Raw genomic sequence first — 20,162 nt, 5'->3', positions numbered from 1 at the left:
ACAGGAAGTAAAAGCAGACAGCCAGATGTAGACCCAGTGGTAGGCTACAGGCATAGGCTTCTTTATTATACAGATGTCCATAAATAAAAAGACGTAGCCTTTTAGGCCATTCGGAATCATATTTTATTTTAAGCGACCAAATGCTGGCCAAATTGTTCAGAAATACGTTTTGACTTCACATCAGACCAGGAAACCCATGCTGTTCGTTGCCATGCTAACGTCCATCAGGTCAACAACCCTGATCCGTCGGCGTGCATGGATGCATCATGCCCTGTTTATCGACAGCTTGCTGCAGCTGTGAACCAGCCTGCATCCGCCATGTAGCTCACTAGAAATGATGTTGGATTTTTAGCCTTGTTAGAGTGGAGTATTAAGGGATGTACCATGGGCCTACATGAAGTGTTGCATACAAGCCTGAACCTGACTCTTTACATTGAAAGTCAGTGAAAGCTAGCATATTTATGTAGTAGACAAGCCAGTGAAGCCGATTTTTAAAGATCGTAAACGTTCATCTAAGCACATGTAATGGTTTTATTTATGTTTGCTATTATTATCAATAAAATATGTTAACTCATTTGTCTGATCTTATATGAGTGTGGGGAATAATTCCAAAGCTCCTAGCGATGCCTGCTCATCACCAGCACACTGGCCCGCGCGCTGCAGGGGCATGAATGTCACCATGCACGCCTCTACAGAATGACCTGAAATCCAGTTCTGTAGGGACCAATTATTGTTATATATTTATTTTCATAATTTGTATTATTTTATTATTTTTGCCACACTGTAGGCCTGTAGCCTAGCAGCCTTTACTAAGTCAACGTCTTTTGTAAAGACACTTATTTTGGTCTACAAATTATTGCAGTTGCCATATCACCTTTACTCGTGTGTGAAAGTCTGGAACAGAATAAACCAGCCCCAGCCAATTACTTCCCAAAGACAGACCCTCGTGCCTTGTTCTTATGACCAGTAGGAGAGGATGGTGCCACCCGGAAGACAACGGTGTCGGTTTGGGTTAATATCCCGGTATTGATCCGTCCAACCAGTGCTATTGAACGTGAATTACTGGGCTCAACAGCCTATCCGTCATATCCGCACGGCTATCCGGACAGAGAAGCCTATTGGTCAGCCTACTGATGAATGTTAACTTTCATGTAACCGATCTCCTCACTGCTTATTCACCCAGCTATACAACCCCAAACCTCATGGTCAGCACTTAACATGCCACAGAACATATAAACCAACCCTAACTTGGCAGTCTTTTTTTCCTGGTCTCTCTCTCTCCCTCTCTCTCTCGCTTTTGCACACACACACACACACACACACACACACACACACACACACACACACACACACACACACACACACGAAGCGAAGGCCTTCTCCTCCAAGCACCTGCAGCGACCAGGGTGGAAATCGTTCACAACAGGGATTTGGGTGCAAATTGAGTCTTTTTTCTCTCAAAATCCATGTATTGGCCTTAGAGCTGGGTTTTAATTTGTATTTTAATGTACTACTTTCGAATGATCAAATAAACATATCCTAGGCCCTACAATATAAAATATTAAAGGTGTCGATATTTGCGGTGTGACTAGGGTGATGCCGGCGAGACTGGGTGATTTATTTCACATTAATAACGGTGGTGAGTCGGTGGCTTCGCGACACACTTGGCATCGACTAACAAACACATCGCACATGCACACACATCGACGCTAACAACTAAGCGCCCAATAGCCTACACACCGACGCTATACTATTCCTGCCAAACAGTAGGGCACGAATGGTAGACTAGTTTACAGTCCTGTCAGTTCTTGCTTTCAAGCAAACAAACCAAACATGAACAACTGAAACACTAACTTTTCCTTCCTGTTACAGAAGCTTGATTTTAAAATAATCAGAGACCTATTTGTATAGGCCTTCCAGTCGTTGCACTAGCGCAATCAAAGATTCTATCTTCAGTCTAACATCTCAATCACAGCTGGTATTTAGATCTAGGAGGGACTCTGAGTTTCCGGTTGAGCTGGCCGTTGATAAAGGCCTCTGCTTCCGTATAGTACCCAAGCAACATTAAACATTCAGAGACATCTTTTGTTTTATTTAAATCAATTGTTTGTTAATGGTTATTTACCTGTAAGACTTGTTTGAATTTTAGATAGGCTATAGCCTGTTATTATTTGGGCTTTTCAATTATTATTAGCCTACAATTAGGTATATTAATTATGAATAGCCTATAAATAACAATAACAATTAACTACTTCTTCTACTAATGATAATGACAGTAACAATGATGGCAAAATTATACAACTCATGTAATAGCATTCACATATTATAGGACAAAGAAAATACAATCTAAAGTTTAGTTTTATCAATAGGTTACATGTTGGTAGCCATTAAGTAAATACGTACATATTTAGAAAAGTTAGGCTATAATTACAGTCGTTTTCACAAAAATTATATGGAAGTTTCCATGATTTCCGTTGTGTCGTCTCAAAACAATGTTGTGATTGCCTAGAAGTGAATTAATTCTTGAAGATCCTGGAAATAAGATATGGGCTATCTTTTAGTGTATTTTAAAGAGATCAGTCTGTAGCGACTGACTAATCTTTTCATTGCTTCTTAAATGACTCCGAAGCTGATGCATCAAGCTTAATGTATTCTAAAGTATATTTACTTGAATCTAGCTATTGGCTAAAGTTAAGTACCAGTGTTTAGTAATGTCGCATTGATCAGCAGTGTGAATAGTCAGCGGGATGGAGCATGCTGCGATGCCACAGGAGTCACACACACACACGCACGCACACACACACACACACACACACACACACACACACACACACACACACACACACACACACACATGGGCCTACTCTAACTCTGCGCGCGCACACACGCGCACACACACAGCTACAACTACATAACTTCACAATTTACATTTATTTTGAAATGATTATCCATGAAACGTGTGTGTTCATACTCTCCACACCTGCGAGCTTATACTGTGGCCTGTAGTAGGCCTATCCCCTACGAATTACTGTAATGATCGCGGCTTTTACCAACTCTTATTTTAGTTACTATAATTGTCCATTGCATTGGTCAATAATGTGTCCGTCTCTGCAGTTGTCTTTGAGAATGTATAGCCTAATGTGTGGGCTATTTCAGAGGGCCAAGTGAGGCACTGCACCACCGGACACCACACGAGCAGTTGGAGCTCGGTTAGCGGTGAAGGCTCCCAGCGTGCACTGCTACGCCACATCACATCTCCAATCTGTTTAACTCCATATACATTATTTACAATACACATGTTTTCTTGGCCGTCCAAAACATTCATACAATTCTGAGCTCTGTAGTGGAATCATGCCTACATACTCAGGGCCCACGTTGCGCTGAACAGTAGCCCAAATAAATAAGGAATAATCTTTGTGTTTGTATACCGTTTGTCTGCAGTTTGTTAAGGAATAAGTGCGTTGGCATAGATTATTATTTAAGAACATTTGCATTTGAAAGCAGGCTGCAATGGAAGACTTACAGAGATCAATAGCGTGCGGGTGCCTTATGGATCAATTCCCATTCTGATCGATCCGAACGAGAATTGATCACAGAATGTTCAGAACACCTCTTTTCTGTCACCAGAGTAAAAGTAGGCTATAACATAAATGTATGTCTGTGCGAGTGCCAGCTCTATTTGACAATATCCTGCAACAGGTGTTGGCTGCTGCGGTGCAAAATAATTGTTTTCATTTTAATTTTTTGTTAAAACGTATGATCCTTTACATTGCTGATTTATCGATAATCAATATATTTAGCCGTGGCACGGATGTTTATTGACTACGTATTAATCAGACTGATGGGAAATATTTCACTTTTAAGATGAACTGTTAAACTATTCAGCAGAAAACGGCATCAAATCAGTCTTCATCGTCAAATTACCTTTGGAAGTTCATTTCAAATGTGATTGTTTATTAAAGCCTAATATAAGATATAAGAAATAAGGCATATGCCTTCATTTTATGGTAATATTTTCACAGGCAATTTAATTGAAAATATGAATAATACCACTGGTAAAATCAATGTGTTATTATTGTGATTTTTTAAATAATACTTTTTATTATTATGGCTTTTATAACCTAGTGTAATAAAGGCCTAAAGTTGTACTTTTTACTTGTTCGTGTCACCGATAAATAGGCCTATTTTCTAAAGATCATCACGTCAAAGATAAAACATTTTAATGTGTTACTAAATAAGATATGTGGATAAATTCCTTATTTTGAGATTTTTTTTTTGTATGGAATCCTCTCAACAATCCAAGTCACGTGTGTAAATACTATGTAGACTCTTATAACGGAACATTTCCTAATATTCCGATTTGCAAAAATGGCTACCATCAGGTTTGCCTGCATCGTCATTGCCATCAATTAGGCTATTAGAGAGAGAGAGAGAGAGAGAGAGAGAGAGAGAGAGAGAGAGAGAGAGAGAGAGAGAGAGAGAGAGAGAGAGAGAGAGAGAGAGAGAGAGAGAGAGAGAGAGAGAGCGGCAATCGAACGAGAGACTGATTGGGTCCGTGCGGGCAGGCATCTAACTTGATCCTATTTCTCCCGATCACGTGCACAAAATTTGCCGGTCAGTGCTTTTTCAAATGATGTTCACTCTGTGTAGGAAGCGGCTGCGAGTCACTTTAAAACTATTTTTCCAAGTTGCAGGTCAGGGCGTTGCAATGTATTCATGTAGCAGTAGCTTTCATTCAAAGCGACGGACGGGGTGGTGTTGATTTGCAGGCTACCACTGTGCCACTACCATTGTGTCACTTAAAGAGAATTGTATACTTCTCTGCGTGTTGATAAAGACGTCATAGCACTACCAATTTAATCTTATTCCTTGGGTAATCATCATCATTGTCATCGGTAGAACATTACAGGTATTACATGCTATTGACCTTGTGTGTGTGTGTGTGTGTGTGTGTGTTTGCATACTGCATGTGTGTGTCTTTCTTTCCGTTCTTGAGTTTGTACGTTTGTCTGTTTGTATATGTGTAGGCCTACGGGTTCATGTGTGCACGTGTGTGTGTGTTGCAATGCTTAAGAAATACTAATGTTCAACCTAAGGGTATAAAGTTGTGTTGCGTGGATCAATGGCGCATTCAGGGCTCTGTCATGGCCTGGCTTGACACACACACACACACACTTTCAGGTCTGTGTGAGGGCTTGGCTTTGGACACACACACTCAGGTCTCTGTGAGGGCCTGGCTTGATGCACGCACACACACACACACACACACACACACACACATACACGCACATGCACACACACACACACACACACACACACACACACACACATACACGCACATGCACACACACACACACACATACACACACATGCACACACACACACATACACGCACATGCACACACACACGGATGGACTGATGGACAGACAGGTAGTAATGTGTTAAGATCCTGAAGGACCCCAATCAAAGAGCTCCTGCGTAGAAATACGCAGGAGCAATATAATCTCGTCTCGTACATATATCCCATACACTTGTCATTGGGGGGCTTTCAGATATATCAAGCATCATAATTATAATTAATAGATTAAATATGACTTTTGGGAAACCTATGAAGTAGATTTGTGAGGATTAACCTCAGATAAGATAAGAGTAGTTTATCCACCTCTCTGTGTCAGTCCAGCCCTGCGAGTCAACTTCAGTCTCTCTCTCTCTCTCTCTCTCTCTCTCTCTCTCTCTCTCTCTCTCTCTCTCTCTCTCTCTCTCTCTCTCTCTCTCTCTCTCTCTCTCTCTCTCTCTCTCTCTCTCTCTCTCTCTCTCTCTCTCCCCTCTCTCATTACCCAGACTCCCCAGCTCCACACTGCACCGCCTGCTTCAGGATTTACCAGGCTTAAAGCCGCCTGCACCACTTCTTACCTCCCCCTCCTCTCCCTCTCCCCCCCCCTCTTCTCCTGCTCATCCTCCCTCCTCTCCCCTAACCTCCCCCTCCACAGCCCTTAACTCCCCCTCATCACCCCAAACTCAAGCCCCTCTCCCCTAACCTCCCCTTCCTCCCCCTGGGGTGAGGTTAGATTGGGAGGCAACAAGTTCGACAGTGTACTATAAGCTGTTGCTCCCCACTGCCGCCCCTGCCCCCCTCCCCTCCATTACCTCCCTCCCACCCCTCCCTCCAGTCCCCCACCCTTCTGTCCCTCCCTCCATTCCCCCTCCCTCCATCCCCCAGTAAAACTCCCAACCTCCACACCCGATAGAGCGCTGGTTGCTAAGCGACAGAGGTAGAGATGGATCGAGGAGACAAAGTCGATCAATTCCGGAGAGAGAGGGAGAAAGAGAAAGAGAGAAAAAGAGAGAGGGAGAGACACCCAGAGAGAGAAAGAGAGAGAGCAGAGAAAGGGGCGAAACGCCGAGCGATTGCTGTCGCATCGGGGCAGAGGGAGTTAGACATGGCCGTCTCACACATCTGTCTTTGTTAAGAGAGTCGGAAACATCTGTCCTCCTCTCCATCTCTGTCCTGCCGTCCCCCTGCTCACACCCTCGCCGCTGCCCAGTCTGTGTTGAGCCGCGCAGCGCCTTAGAATACAGTTAGGATTGGATCATGCTCTCTCTCTCTCTCTCTCTCTCTCTCTCTCTCTCTCTCTCTCTCTCTCTCTCTCTCTCTCTCTGTCTCTCTCTCTCTCTCTCACACACACACACACACAGATAGGTACACACACACACACGCAAAACAAACATATAAACACTCTCTTTCTGTCACACACACACGCAAACCCCACAGCACCACATTTCTCACATTGTGTGTGTGTGTTCAGGGCTTGGTGTTGAGCACATCGACTGGGTATTGATCGGCCCACTCCACCGGGCTGCAGTCAGCTTGTCCTACATAGCAGACTGTCTGAGTCTCTCCTAATGGCCCCTATCCACACCAGATCTTTATTTAAACTGAAAAGTAGGAATTAGCACTCACTCCACTCCTCTTCATCCATCCTACCATCCTCCTCCCCTCCATCCTACCATCCTCCTCCCCTCCATCCTACCATCCTCCTCCCCTCCATCCTACCATCCTCCTCCCCTCCATCCGGCCATCCTCCTCCCCTCCAAGGAACCCACTCGCCTGCCTGCCTGGCCCTCTTCTCCTCTCCTCTGTTCTTCATCACTCCATCATTCACATATGACGCACATGCTTTACTCACTGAGATGGAGAGATAGAGAGGGCGGGGAGAGGATGAGAGATAGGGGGGGGGGGGGCGGATGGAGACACAGAGAGGGGGTAAAGAGAGAGGGAGAGAGCCAGGGGAGACCGAGAAAAAGAGAGAATGAACTCAAACAGGTGCCGTCTTACCTTTCCCCTCACCCCTCACTCCACCTGCCCCTGCCCCGAGAGCATCCCCACTGCCCTCCCCAACCCCCCGCACCCCAACCCCACCGTGCGAGGATGGCCTGCCTTCCTTTCCTGGTTGGTGAAGGGGGGGGGGGGGGAGTCCAGGAAGGTAGAATGCACCTGTGAAATGGGTGGTGTTGGGGGACCAGGGAGGGGGGACGGGGGGTGGGGACGGGGGGTGGGGGGGTGTCCCCTTAGCTACCTGTCATTCCGTCCGTCTAGTTTTATCTGCTGCTTCTAGAAGGAGGAGAAGGCAGGAGCTCCTTATCTGAAACCAGCAGGAACAGGCAACACCAAATAAGACGCACGCCGCTATCTCTCCTGGCACACACAATAGGGATTAATCGATCTTCTAATACCACAGATAAATCAATGACTGCCTTCCCCCCAGAGTTGTGCTGGCCAATCAGGGGGCTTATCGTTTGATCAACAGCGACTCCCTAGCCAATCGGGATGAGAGGAGGAGAGAGGGAGAGAGGAAGAGGGAGAAAGAGCGGGAGGCTGGTTTTAGGGAGGAAGCATAGGATCATGGGGAGCTGGGAGAGGGGGAGGGCTTGGGGGAGGGAGAGGGTCGAAAGGGGGAAGGAGAGGGCAAGGGAGGTGTGAGAGAGAAAGACAGAGAGCTCACCCCTCCATGCCTCTCTCTCCGTCTCCCTCATCCCTCCATCTATCCTCTTTCCCCCCCTCATCACTGATGTTCTGTTACTCTGTCCCACCTTCGTTCCCTCCCTCCCTCCCTCTCTCTCGCTCTCTCTCTCGCTCTCTCTCCCTCCCTCTCTCTCTTTCTCCCGCTCTCCATCTTTCCCTTTCTCCGTATCGCTTTTTCTCTTCATCTTCCCCGCGTTCTCTCTCTCTCATTTTCTGTGCAGGGTTCCTCTTCCACCTCATAATAACGGACTAAAAATATGGCCTTCTTCATGAGATTATTGATTTTGCCTGTAGCATTGTCTATGGAGAGTGAAAGGAGAAGGACATGGGAGGGGAGGAGGGGGGGGGGGGAGGAGGAGGAGGGAAGGAGGGGAGGGGGGGGGGGAGGAGGAGGAGGAGGGAAGGAGGGGAGGGGGGGGGGAGGAGGAGGAGGGAAGGAGGGGAGGGGGGGGGGAAAGCACCAGGAGAAAAAGAGAAAGGATTGGTCTTCCTCTCGTGATGCTCTCACCTTCCCTGTGTTTCCTTCGCCTCGCCTCACATCTGCAGATAACTGCTCTCTCCAGCTGTACAGGCCTTCATCACACTTACCCCGATTAGCCCTTCCACTCAGAGAGAGAGAGAGAGCGAGCAAGAGAGAGAGAGAAACATACTGTAATCACCCTAGCCTCCCATCAGAGAGGTGAGCTGTGTGCGCGTGCTTCCCTGGACCAGGGAGAGGGACTGTTCTGGGACTGGAGGGTAATGGGGGAGGAGGGGGGGGGGTCTGATCAATAAGATATTGATCCCAGCCGGCCAGAGCCTGGGGAATTGAGAGCGGGAGAGAATAGAGGAGGTCGTCAAGAGGGGGGGCTGGGGGGGGGGGCTCATCTCAGAGATGACAAATAGTATGTGTGAAAGGTGAGGTGGGGGAGAGAGAAGGAGACATAGAGAGAAGAAATGAGAGAGCGAGAGGCAGTGTGTGTGTGTGTGTGTGTGTGTGAGAGAGAAACAGACATTAGAGAAGAAGAGAGAGTGAGAGACAGAGAGTGAAAGAGTGTGAGACAGACTGTGCGTGTGTATGGGAGAGAGAGGGAGAAACAGACAGAGGTGTTTCCCCGTTACTATATTGCCCGTCGCCCCAACCCAACCCAGGGGGTTGGGTTGCTTCCTGTTTTGGTATTACAGAGCCCACCAATTCCACCCTGACACCCTGTCTGTCTACATTTGAGTCCTGATATCCTATCCTGACACGGCTTCTACTCTCGTGTTTTTTTCCACGGAAATGGTGAACAGGTTCTACCCGAGCATTCTCAGTCACATCACGTATGACAAACACAATGAGCAAATTCATCTTTGGAGTATGTGTGTGGCGTGTGTGTGTGTGTGTGTGTGTGCGCGCACATGCAGGAGGAAGTGGAGGAGCAGGACACAGGTTAGAGCACCAAGGACAGCAGGAGGAGGTGGAGGAGGAGGAGGAAGAAGAGGAGGAAGAGGAGGAGGAGGAGGAGGAGGAAGAAGAGGAGAAGGAGGAGGAGCAGGATGCAGGATAGAGCACCAGGAGCCCAGAGGAGGTGGAGGAGGAAGAGGAAGAGGAAGAGGAAGAGGAAGAGGAGAAGGAGGAGGAGGAGGAGGAGGATGCAGGTTAGAGCACCAGAAGCCCAGAAGAGTTTGAGGAGGAGGAGGAGGAGGAGGAGCAGGATGCAGGTTAGAGCACCAGAAGCCCAGAGGAGACGGAGGAGGAGGAGGAGGAGGATGCAGGTTAGAGCACCAGAAGCCCAGAGGAGGTGGAGGAGGAGGAGGCCGAGGAGGAGGAGGAGGATGCAGGTTAGAGCACCAGAAGCCCAGAGGAGGAGGAGGAGGAGGAGCAGGATGCAGGTTAGAGCACCAGAAGCCCAGAGGAGGAGGAGGAGGAGGAGGAGGAGGAGGAGGAGGAGGATGCAGGTTAGAGCACCAGAAGCCCAGAGGAGGAGGAGGAGGAGGAGGAGGATGCAGGTTAGAGCACCAGAAGCCCAGAGGAGGAGGTGGAGGAGGAGGAGGAGGAGGAGCAGGAGGATGCAGGTTAGAGCACCAGAAGCCTCCAGGGACATGAAAGGGCCTGCTGCCCAGTAACAACTCTGGGGTAAATAATGTATTGACTGCAAACTTCATCTCCAGAGGGAGGCTGGTCTGGGATCGTTAGTGCCGGTTTGTTGACTGGTTTATGTAGTGAAGCTACTCAACGTTCTCCTGGTGTTGTTCCTCTCGTCTGATTTACAACGCTTTTACCTCAGGGTATGAATTATTAAACTGTAGATTGTATATAAGGATAGATGTATGTATGCACAAGTTATGTGGGTTCAGGTCAATTCGCCCTCAAGGGCACATCAGCCCACCTGTGTGTGTGTGTGTGTGTCTATGTTTGTGTGTGGGTGTGAGTGTGTGGGTCTGCATGTGTGTGTGTGTATGTGTGTGTGTTATCAGGACGGATGCATGGGTCAGGTCTACGTGTTAAAGTGTCCATGCAGGAGTCATTGATCCTGTCCGGATGTCAAACATTTTAGCGGCGTTCTCCATCTCCTCGTTATTGCCCCAACCCAGCTGTTAATGCATCAAATATCGTTTGCCCCCATCTCCCACCCCCGCCGTCTCTCATCACCGCACGCAGCAACGCAAGAATACGACTCCCTCGTATCGCGCACCACTCCTGCCCCCCCACCCCCCCACCCCTCCCTGTTCCCTTCTGCTCCTCATCCCTCCATCCTCTCAGTCTCCATCAATCTTTACGACACCCGGTTGCATCTCCCTAATGTTTCCGGACTTGGTGGTATCCCTGTTCAAAAATTCTTAATTAAAGCCGTTCTGTGTGTTTACCGTTGGCCACATGACAAGCTGGACGGGCCTAATAAAACAACATGAGAGATGGGGAGGGAGGGTGGGGAGGTGAGAGGGTGGGGTGGGGGGCTCGAGAGCGAGGCCCAGATGCCTCTAGGCCAGCATCAGATATTTACCTCCATCTACACCTCACTCTATCTCCCTCCATCCTGCCTCCACCATGTCTATTTTCCACTTCACTTCACAGGACAGGAAGGAAGGAGGTGGTGGTGGTGGGGAGTGGGGGGGGGGCAGCGCGCTTGTCATTGTGTGTGTGTCCATCATGCGAGTGACACAGCTTAGTGTGATGTGTGGGGGGGAGAGAGGGGGCACAGAAGGGAGGGGGATTGAGAGAGGACCGGAGGAGGAGAAGAGAGGAGGAGGAGGAGGAGAGAGGAGGGAGAGGGTGTATGGTTTCACTGTAGTTGGTAAAAGCTTTTGAAGTCATCTTAGGTTATTAAAGTTCATATCCTGGTTATAACCCTCCTAGTAGCGTGTTTGGCCAGGGACAGGACCCGAGCCTGTGACATCACATAAACGTTTAATGTGGTAAATCCTGGTTTGTGATGAGAAAACCTCAAAAGAAAGGAAATTCACCTGACCACTGCATTAAATGCACAAACGATGTGATTGGGTGAGTTATTAGCTTGGCACCTGTTTAGCCCAGGTCAAAGGTCATCAGTTGTCATATTCTACATGAGAGGCCTCTGAGGAGACTAGAACTGTATGATGAGATATGACATTGTTTAATTCCCTTCCTACATGGGCCCGGAATATGCACGCTGTACACTATCAATCTCATACTGTGCCCAAGAAGGAAGGAAATATATGGAAACTATATTTGAACTTGTTTACAGTTCCTAAGTCACCTTGTACCCTACACACATTATTCCTTCAACCACCAAGCACTAGGTTGTGATAGACCATTGATCCGGTACTGTTACCAATAAACACCTGTAATCAATCCTTTTACTTTAGTAAGCTTCTATGTTCTTCCATGGCAACTGATTCTTACCTGGTTGTTTTTCCACACTGAGCTTTGTCGTGTTGGAGGATTCTAGTACAGAAGAACATGATAGCCACCATCATGTACATAACAACAGTCAGTTTCCCTGGCAACCAGTAAAGGTCCTCAAGATCTGATCGGTATAATTAAAACAACTGCCCTGACATTGATAAATCAAAAATGTAGCCGAATGCGTTCATGTAACACCACGCAACGATGACAAATTATACCCATCTGAAATGTGCGTGTGCATGTATGCTGTGTGACTGCGCGCGTGATTCTGTGTGTCTGTGTGTGTGTCTGTGTGTGTGTGTGTGTCTGTGTTTGTGTGTGTGTACATCAGAAAGCCCAGCAGGTTAAGGAGTCTTCCGCTCCAGCACGCTGGCCTCACCTCCGATGTGTGACAAATCCATCCCTGTTCTCGGAGAACCTTTCAGAGTGTGTGTGTGCATGTGTCTGTGTGTGTCTGTGTGTCCGTCATACAAGCGACACAGCTCTGTGTGATGTTACTCTCTCCCTGGGAGCTGTGTGTGTGTATCTTAGTCTCCTACCGGGAGCTGTGTGTGTGTATCTTAGTCTCCTACCGGGAGCTGTGTGTATACGTGTGTTTCTTCCTCTCTCGAAGGGAGGTGTGTGCGACCGCGCACAGGTGAGGTGAGGGAACGGAACAAGGAGCATGTGTCATCCGGTGTGTGTGTGTGTGTGTGAGAGAGAGAGAAAGACAGCATGTGTGTGAGAGCTGTTGTGTCTGAATCTCCCACTTAGGGTGTGTAATGAGTGGAGAGGACATGCGGAGAGTCTGAGAGTGTTGAGCTCAGTTGAAGAGGCTCTCCAGAGCTCAGGCTGTGTGTTGACACCTCTTAACCCCGGTCCATCATCTCCCTCTCTCACACACACACACACACACGCTGGTCCGAGCCACCTCACGCTGGAGGGATGGATGGAGGAATACATGGAGGGGTGGAGGAATGGACGTATTTATATAAAGATGGGAGGGAGGGAGGGAGGGAGGGAGGGAGGGAGGGAGGGAGGGAGGGAGGGAGGGAGGGAGGGAGGGAGGGAGGGAGGGAGGGACGGAGGGAGGGAGGGAAGGCGCTGCCTCCGACCTGAACCCGGGAGTCTGAGAACGTAGTGGGGTCAAGGGTCAAAGGTCAGGACCACAAAGTCTTGTTAAAATACCTTTCATCCTCCTGGAGGGTCGTTATGTTATCGAGGTGTTTGGGGTTATATGATTCTATCCATCCGCTTCTTCAGAGATCAGAATGGAGGTCAAGATCAGGAGAGGGTGGATGTGGGTTTGAGGAAGACTTATGTGTGTGTTTGTTCGCATGTGTGTGTGTGTGTGTGTTGAGGTTCTGTTCTGTCGGGAGACCAGTGAATGCCAGTGTGTCTCCGCCAATCAGAACAATCGTACAGCGATAATTATCATATGCATTTTCATGTTTCCACTCGATATTCTTTCATCGGGAGCGATGGCGGACCGTCTGAAGAAGCGAGACTTCATCTCTCTCTGGCTTCACACCATCACACATCACTCTCTTTTCTCTCTTTCTCTCTTTCTCTTTTCTTCTTTCTCTTCATCCCTCTCTCAAATCTTTCTAATTTCATTGATCCCTTCCTGGATAAATAAAGGTAGAAATATATACACACGCATGTATATCTGTTGTTATCTCACTATCTCTCCCCTCACCCCTCAATCCTCCCTTCTTGCTGTTAAAGTCGTCCTTTTCCCCTCCTTCCCTTCTGCGTGTTCTACCTTTTATCAGTCCGCAGCTGTGAAATTAATAAATTGATATTGACAAGCTATCAGCCGAGGGATCAATTATTAGGGAGCAGTAGGCTGAGGTCATGTGACTGCCAGTGCCCATGACTTGGTCATCATTCCCGACAAAGAGTGTATAAGGGGATGGAGCATCCCTCACCTTCCCCCCTCCTTCTCGTCCGTACTGAGGGTGAGGTGGAGGTGAGGGAGGAGAGGGGGGAGGTAGCAGCGGGGAGGGGGGAAGGTGAGAGAGATCGAGAGAGGAGGGTGAGAAGAAGGAAGAGGAGGAAGAGAGATAGAGGGAGGAGAGTCAAGAGTTCCAATCGTGTGAGTGCTCTCGCTACCCTCTGGCCATTGCTGACCTCTTGACCCTGGCAATGGCCTCCGGGTCAAAGGTCACCGACAAGGGTCAGCGGGGATCACTGCCGGCCTGACCAGAGAACCGTGCCCATGGCAACGTCACTCCCCTGGGTACCCAGAAAGGGATGGTGCACTGGACTTTCGCACACACTCTCACACACACACACTCACACACACAACAGGAAGAGCATCACATCTTTGCTGCTTGGTGAGGTAGCCTTTATTGGGCTTACACGTGCCTACCACACACACTCTCTATCACACTCACACTCTCTCTATCTCTCACACACACACTACACACATAGTCTAGCAGCTTACAGTAACACAACTCTGTCCAGCAACCACACACATGGACAAGGGATAACCACAATCATGGCGTAAGCCATAGCGCTGCTGTCAGTAGAATTGGGGGTGACATGTGTAAGCAATATGATCCTCTGTAAGAAGGGGCGGGGGGGTCTCCGGAGACGCTCGTGTTTCGTACAGGACATTAGTATCTGTTTGGCGCATCTGATGCAGTTAAACTGGTCTCATCGCGGGATTGTATTTGCCTGCCGTGCTGAGATAAACGTGATATTCAAGCTGGAGCTTCTAGCTACCGCTGCGTTGAAAACAAACAAACAAACAAAATAACGGTGAGGTCGAGGATTCAGCAGCCCAGCGTGTGGACTTGTTCTAGCGGGTGGTCAAAACAAGAGAGGCGCGTTTTCAGGCGACGTGCGCCATCTAGTGGGGGGATGGGAGGCCTACGTTTTACGCAGCGAGCGCAAACACCTCTCTTATCGCCTTCTCCCTCCTGGTACTCCCACTCAACGCTGCTCCGACAGAGAGAAAAAAAAATCTCTTGGTCTGCCTGGTCTCCCGGGAACACCGGTCGATGCCTCGTCCTACCATATGTCTGAGCCCAGCTGTCAATCAACAGGTCAACGCGACCCCGGGGAGAGAGTTGCTGAGGAGAGACAGAGAGAGAGAGAGAGAGAGAGAGAGAGAGAGAGAGAGAGAGAGAGAGAGAGAGAGAGAGAGAGAGAGAGAGAGAGAGAGAGAGAGAGAGAGAGAGAGAGAGAGAGAGAGAGAGAGAGAGAGAGAGAGAGAGAGAGAGAGAGAGAGAGAGAGAGAGAGAGAGAGAGAGAGAGAGAGAGAGAGAGGCGGGGGGTGAAGGAGAGTCTGAGAGAGAGAAAAACGGGGAATGAGAGGGATGTGAGGGGAGATCAAACAGCCGACCTAAGGGTTGACAGATGCAGATGAAAAGAGAAGGCAATAAAAAATTTCTTCAAAGATGGCTGCGCTGCTCTCTGGCCGGGCGCTATGGTTTAACAGTAAGAATAGCTGAATAGCGCCTCGCACTCATGACGATCGATTGGCCATTATGAAGGCTTTGATGCAGGCACACCGCTATTGTTCCGCAGACACGACTGAAGAAGGCAGCTGATTTCAGAACAACTGTCGGCTAATGTCACAAAAAGTGCGTTTTCTTCCTAATCACAGTGCATTTGATTGCAAATCTAAAGGTGCAGGTTCAATTCTCTGTATGTTGCTTTGGATAAAAACCTTTGCTTTGGGATAAAAAGCTGCTCTGACAAAGATCCGATATTTGTCAGTGTTAAAAGTCTCTTACATGAATGTAGTAATGTAATACTAATTTTGTTTAGTTCAGCAGATATTCTATCCAAAGCTATAGGGGAACCTGGATCCCCTTGATCTGCTGTCGAATGCTCTTATACCACTGACACATACCTATCTCACTTTTTTCTTTGACTGCGGATCAAAAGATTGCAGGTTCAAATCCCCCTGTACGGTATATCTCTTTGGGCTACCACTGAACTACACCTATCTGCTGTCAGTGTTTTGTCAACATTGGCCTAGTGGACCACACACTCAATCAAGATGATCTGGTTGGTCTGGGAGAGCAGCTTAGGACACCCACACACCCCTCCACACACACACACACCCCTCCACACACACACACACCCCTCCACACACACACACACCCCTCCACACACACACACTTCCACACACACACGTGGGAGAACTAGGAGCTGGTCTCAGAGCCGTGGCCAGAATGTTTCTGTCAGCGTCACAGCGGGCGTGATCCTCTTAGATCACTCTCTGGTGCATCAAGGGGCGAGGACTGTGCTTTAATCCAGACCCCCCACCACCACCACCGCACTCCCCCCCCCCACACCCCCACCGCACCCCCACCACCACCACCGCACCCCCACCGCACCCCGCCGTACATCTTATTAGAATAAGCAGATAAAAAACACTCAAACCTGTATGTGTGTGTGGTGTGTGTGTGTCAGCGGCTTAAAACTCATGCACTTAAAACACTCCAAATGTTGTGTGTATGTGCATTTGTTTGTATGTGTGTGTGTGTATTGGTGTGCGTGCGTGTGCAAGTTGTTCTTCTTTTGATTCTAACATTTTTGGCAGCTGTTACATTTTTTAGGCTGTTTTAAGAAATAGATGAGTGTGTGTGTGTGTGTGTGTGTCTGTGTGTGTGTGTGTCTGTGTGTGTGCGTGTGTGTGTGTCTGTGTATGGTGAAGGCAACCTGTTTAAAGCCCTACTTCCAAGCAGCATGCGCTAAGCACATGCAAGAGAATTAAAGCCTTAAAGCTGGCAAAATGAAGAGGATTTGATGCAGAGAGCAATTCATGGGAATTAAACAAATTAGCGCCCCAATTAGTTTACCCATAATGAATAGGGAGATTTGTGGAATAAAACAAATTAATCGGGTGGATTTGTATCCATGCTAAAAAAGAAAGAAAAAGATTCAAGTTTAAAATAACCTTGGAGACCTGTTTTACCTTCACCCCCCCCCCCCCGAACTAGCAAATCTCTAGTTTCTTTCTGTAATCTAATTGCTTGTCAAATATTTGTTTTATTCAGTTGCTCAATAACTGCTGGAGCTCTGCTCCCAGATCAACTGAGACAAACATACACACCAACATACACACACACTCCTCCATGCACACACACACACATACACATGCACACACACACCCTCAATGGAAATGTCAAGCAGAAAGGAATCATCCAAACTATTGATGGATTGACTGACAACTCATAATTGACTGACAGGTCATAATTGACTGACAGGTCATAATTGTCTGACAGGTCATAATTGACATTTTTTAGGACGGTTAAATCGTTTGTTGTTTAGGTTTTTCACCCTGAGATTACAGAGCTTTGTATGAAGATATTTCCCAACGGTGTCTCACATATATAATTTATATGTTTTATACAAGACGTTTACACATAGATGAAGTTATGATTGAACTTTTTTCCCCATTCCCAAAAACTTGGATAGCTCAAACATCGTTTGTGACATTTGAGTTTTTGTTGTTTTATCATAGTTAAACTGGTCAAGTCTGTGTGGTAATCATTGTGCGGACTCTGGTAACATCCACTCTTCACCTCTCTCCTGACATCCTCCTCTCCTCCCTTCTTCCACATCGCCCCTCCTCTCCTCTACTCCCTCCATCAACCCCTCCTTTCCTCTCCTATCCTTATCTCCCCCTCCTCTCCTCTCCTCCCTCGCTGGGCCCCCCATGGTCGTTCCTCCCTGCGGGAGAGGTTGCAGATTACACTGTGTGATAATCTGCCTATTTTCCGAAACTTCTTGGGATTGGTGGGATTATCTGTGTTGTTACCCCTACGTGGGGGAGTGGGAGGGGCACAGCTTTCCTAGGGGGGGCCTCGCCTTCTTGCTCCAACACCCTCCGAGGCACACACACACACACCCACATGCTAAGGAAGACACACACATGCACACACACCCCACACACACACACATAGGCATGCATACACACACATACTGAGGCAGACACACGCACACAAACACAAACAGACTGTTAAGGGATGTTCTGATGGTGTGTAACATCCTTTAGACTATGAAGAAAATGGTTGGTTGTTTAATTTTTTTATTTTATTAAGTCACAAGTCATGATACATAGTATAGAAATAAATACAATATGATTACAACCTATTTACAGCAGCATCAAATTTAAACAGTGTATCAGTGCATGTCTATATCAGAGTGTAACGTTTACTCAAAAACATGAAACCACCCATAACATCTCAACTTTGGTATCAAGCATGTATTCACTTTTCCTAATGCCTTCATTTACCAGACACTTTTGATCATGTCCACCCTGCCCATCGTCTGTCGGGATTTACAAAGTTCTCTCATCCTCTTATCCTTTCTTCCTGTCCTCATCCTTTTCTCCTCTCCTCCTCTCCTCCTCTCCTCCTCTCCTCCTCTCCTCATCTCCTCCTCTCATCCTCTCATCCTCTTCTCTCTTCTTTCGTTAATTTCCACCTCTTTTCCTCTCATTCACCTCTTTATTTACCATCAACCCCTCAGCCAAACTGGATGGGGGCCAAACTGGATGGGGGCCTGGAGGATGGGGGCCTGGAGGATGGGGGCCTGGAGGATGGGGGCCTGGAGGATGGGGGCCTGGAGGATGGGGAGCCTGGAGGATGGGGGCCTGGAGGGTGGGGGCCTGGAGGATGGGGGCCTGGAGGATGGGGGCGAAGAGCCCGGGGGGCCTCCTCTTCTGCAGCCCAGCCCAGCACCAGTACACCCAAGGGGGAAGGCAGGACAGGGGGAGGAGGGGGGCTGGAGGAGGGCAGCACCAGCAGGGCCCCCCAGCGCCCCGGAGCCGGGGGAGGGGGGAGCAGTAGGGTCCGGGGGTGCCTAAGGGGGCATAGGGGGGCTGGGCCCCCATCCTGCGGATCCTCCTTCGCGCTCGGCGGCGGTGGTAGTCCCCGTTGGAGAAGTCACGGTAGTTGGAGGGGTGGACGGCCCAGAAGTGCCCCTTCCCGTTGTCGCTGCGGCCGGCTTTCATGAAGCACTCGTTCAGGGAGAGGTTGTGGCGGACGCTGTTCCTCCAGTTCTTGTCCTGGAGGAGGGGAACAGATCCTTTATTTCCTGCTGTACTTTTTTACATGCACTGTTTGCATGTCGCTTTGGATAAACGAGTCAGCTCGTTGAGCAAAATGTCAAATGTAAATGCGAATTGAGAGGAGACCAACCTTGCTCTTGAAGTAGGGATAATGGTCCATGATCCACTGGTAGATATCACACAGTAGAAGCTTCTTCTCCAAGGATGACAGGATCGCCATGGAGATGAGAGCAATGTAGGAATGGACGGGTTTGTCCTCCTCCAGGCTCCCTTTGTTGTTCTGATTCTCTTCCTCGGGCACCTCCACTTCCTGGTTCTCCTGGTCTGAACTCTCAAGCTCCACCCCCTGGCATTTGGGGCTCCTCCATTCTCGGTCTGAGGAGTCCCGTGGACTTAGCACCTCCTCCTTCTTCTCCTCCTCCCCCTCCTCCTTCTCCTCTACCTTCTCCACCTCCTTCTCTTCCACCTCCTCCTCTATCTTTACCTTCTCATCCATCTCCTCTTTCTCCTCTATCTCCTCCTCCCATACCTCCTCCATCTGCTTCTTCTTGTCAATAGGGCTCTCAGAGTAATCTCTGGTCCCCTGCTTGTCCCCCTTGTTGTAGAGCAGGTAGTCAATGGTGAATCTCAACCCCAGTCTCTCCCTGCTCCTGCTGCAGGAGCTGCCCTCCTCCATGGTCTCCCCTGGAGCTGAAGCCTACAGACCTCTTCTTCCTCTGGGACAGATACTGATCGGTTGACCCCCTTCTTCTCCGGACAGGCGGAGATCCCTTCAGGCAGGGGCAGAGTCCGATGCCCTCGTGAGACAAGATAAGAGGCTATCGTTGGTTTCTTCACAGCGAGTCTCGGTTTGAGTCTTACACCGTGAAAGACTGCAGGTCTTGTAAGAGCTCTGCACACTCTCACTGCACAGCTCTACTCTCTGGTCTCTCCGGTGTCTCTCTGGTCTCTCTTTGGCTTCGCTCTGGTCTCCCTCTGGTACCTGCCTCTCCTCAGCTCCCTCCTTCAGACCTTGGACTCGAGCAGTGCTCCGGAGAAGCGGAGGATGTCCCTATTTAAGCAGCCCTCCCAGAGAGGCCTGCGGCGGGGGGAGAGGACAAGGCCAGCCAGGGGGTCCCATCCACTGAGATTATTTTTTATTACCTTAAGCAAATCTGTGTAATTACGGGAGATTAAACAGTCAGATTTAGTAGAGCATGGTGTTCCGAGGGTCGAGGATGGTGGTGCCGTCTCCGAGGGCCGCTGGGTGTGGTGATCCTCTTTGGGGGCCGGGGGC

General features: G+C 48.7%; 1 protein-coding gene across 1 annotated transcript; it reads right to left on the bottom strand.

Annotated features, from left to right (window-relative positions):
- Positions 1-18,333: 18,333 nt before the first annotated feature.
- Positions 18,334-19,583, bottom strand: foxq2 (forkhead box Q2). The gene is made up of 4 exons (XM_062452247.1): positions 19,416-19,583; positions 19,017-19,328; positions 18,618-18,883; positions 18,334-18,484 (listed from the first exon to the last, which is right to left on the bottom strand). Exons 1-4 carry the CDS (start codon positions 19,560-19,562, stop codon positions 18,334-18,336), a joined length of 876 nt encoding a protein of 291 aa, XP_062308231.1. The 5' UTR covers positions 19,563-19,583.
- Between the last annotated feature and the right edge of the window lie 579 nt (positions 19,584-20,162).

Source organism: Osmerus eperlanus, chromosome 26, assembly GCF_963692335.1.
Source record: "Osmerus eperlanus chromosome 26, fOsmEpe2.1, whole genome shotgun sequence".
Lineage (NCBI taxonomy): Eukaryota > Metazoa > Chordata > Actinopteri > Osmeriformes > Osmeridae > Osmerus > Osmerus eperlanus.
This window is presented reverse-complemented; position numbering and strand designations above follow the sequence as displayed.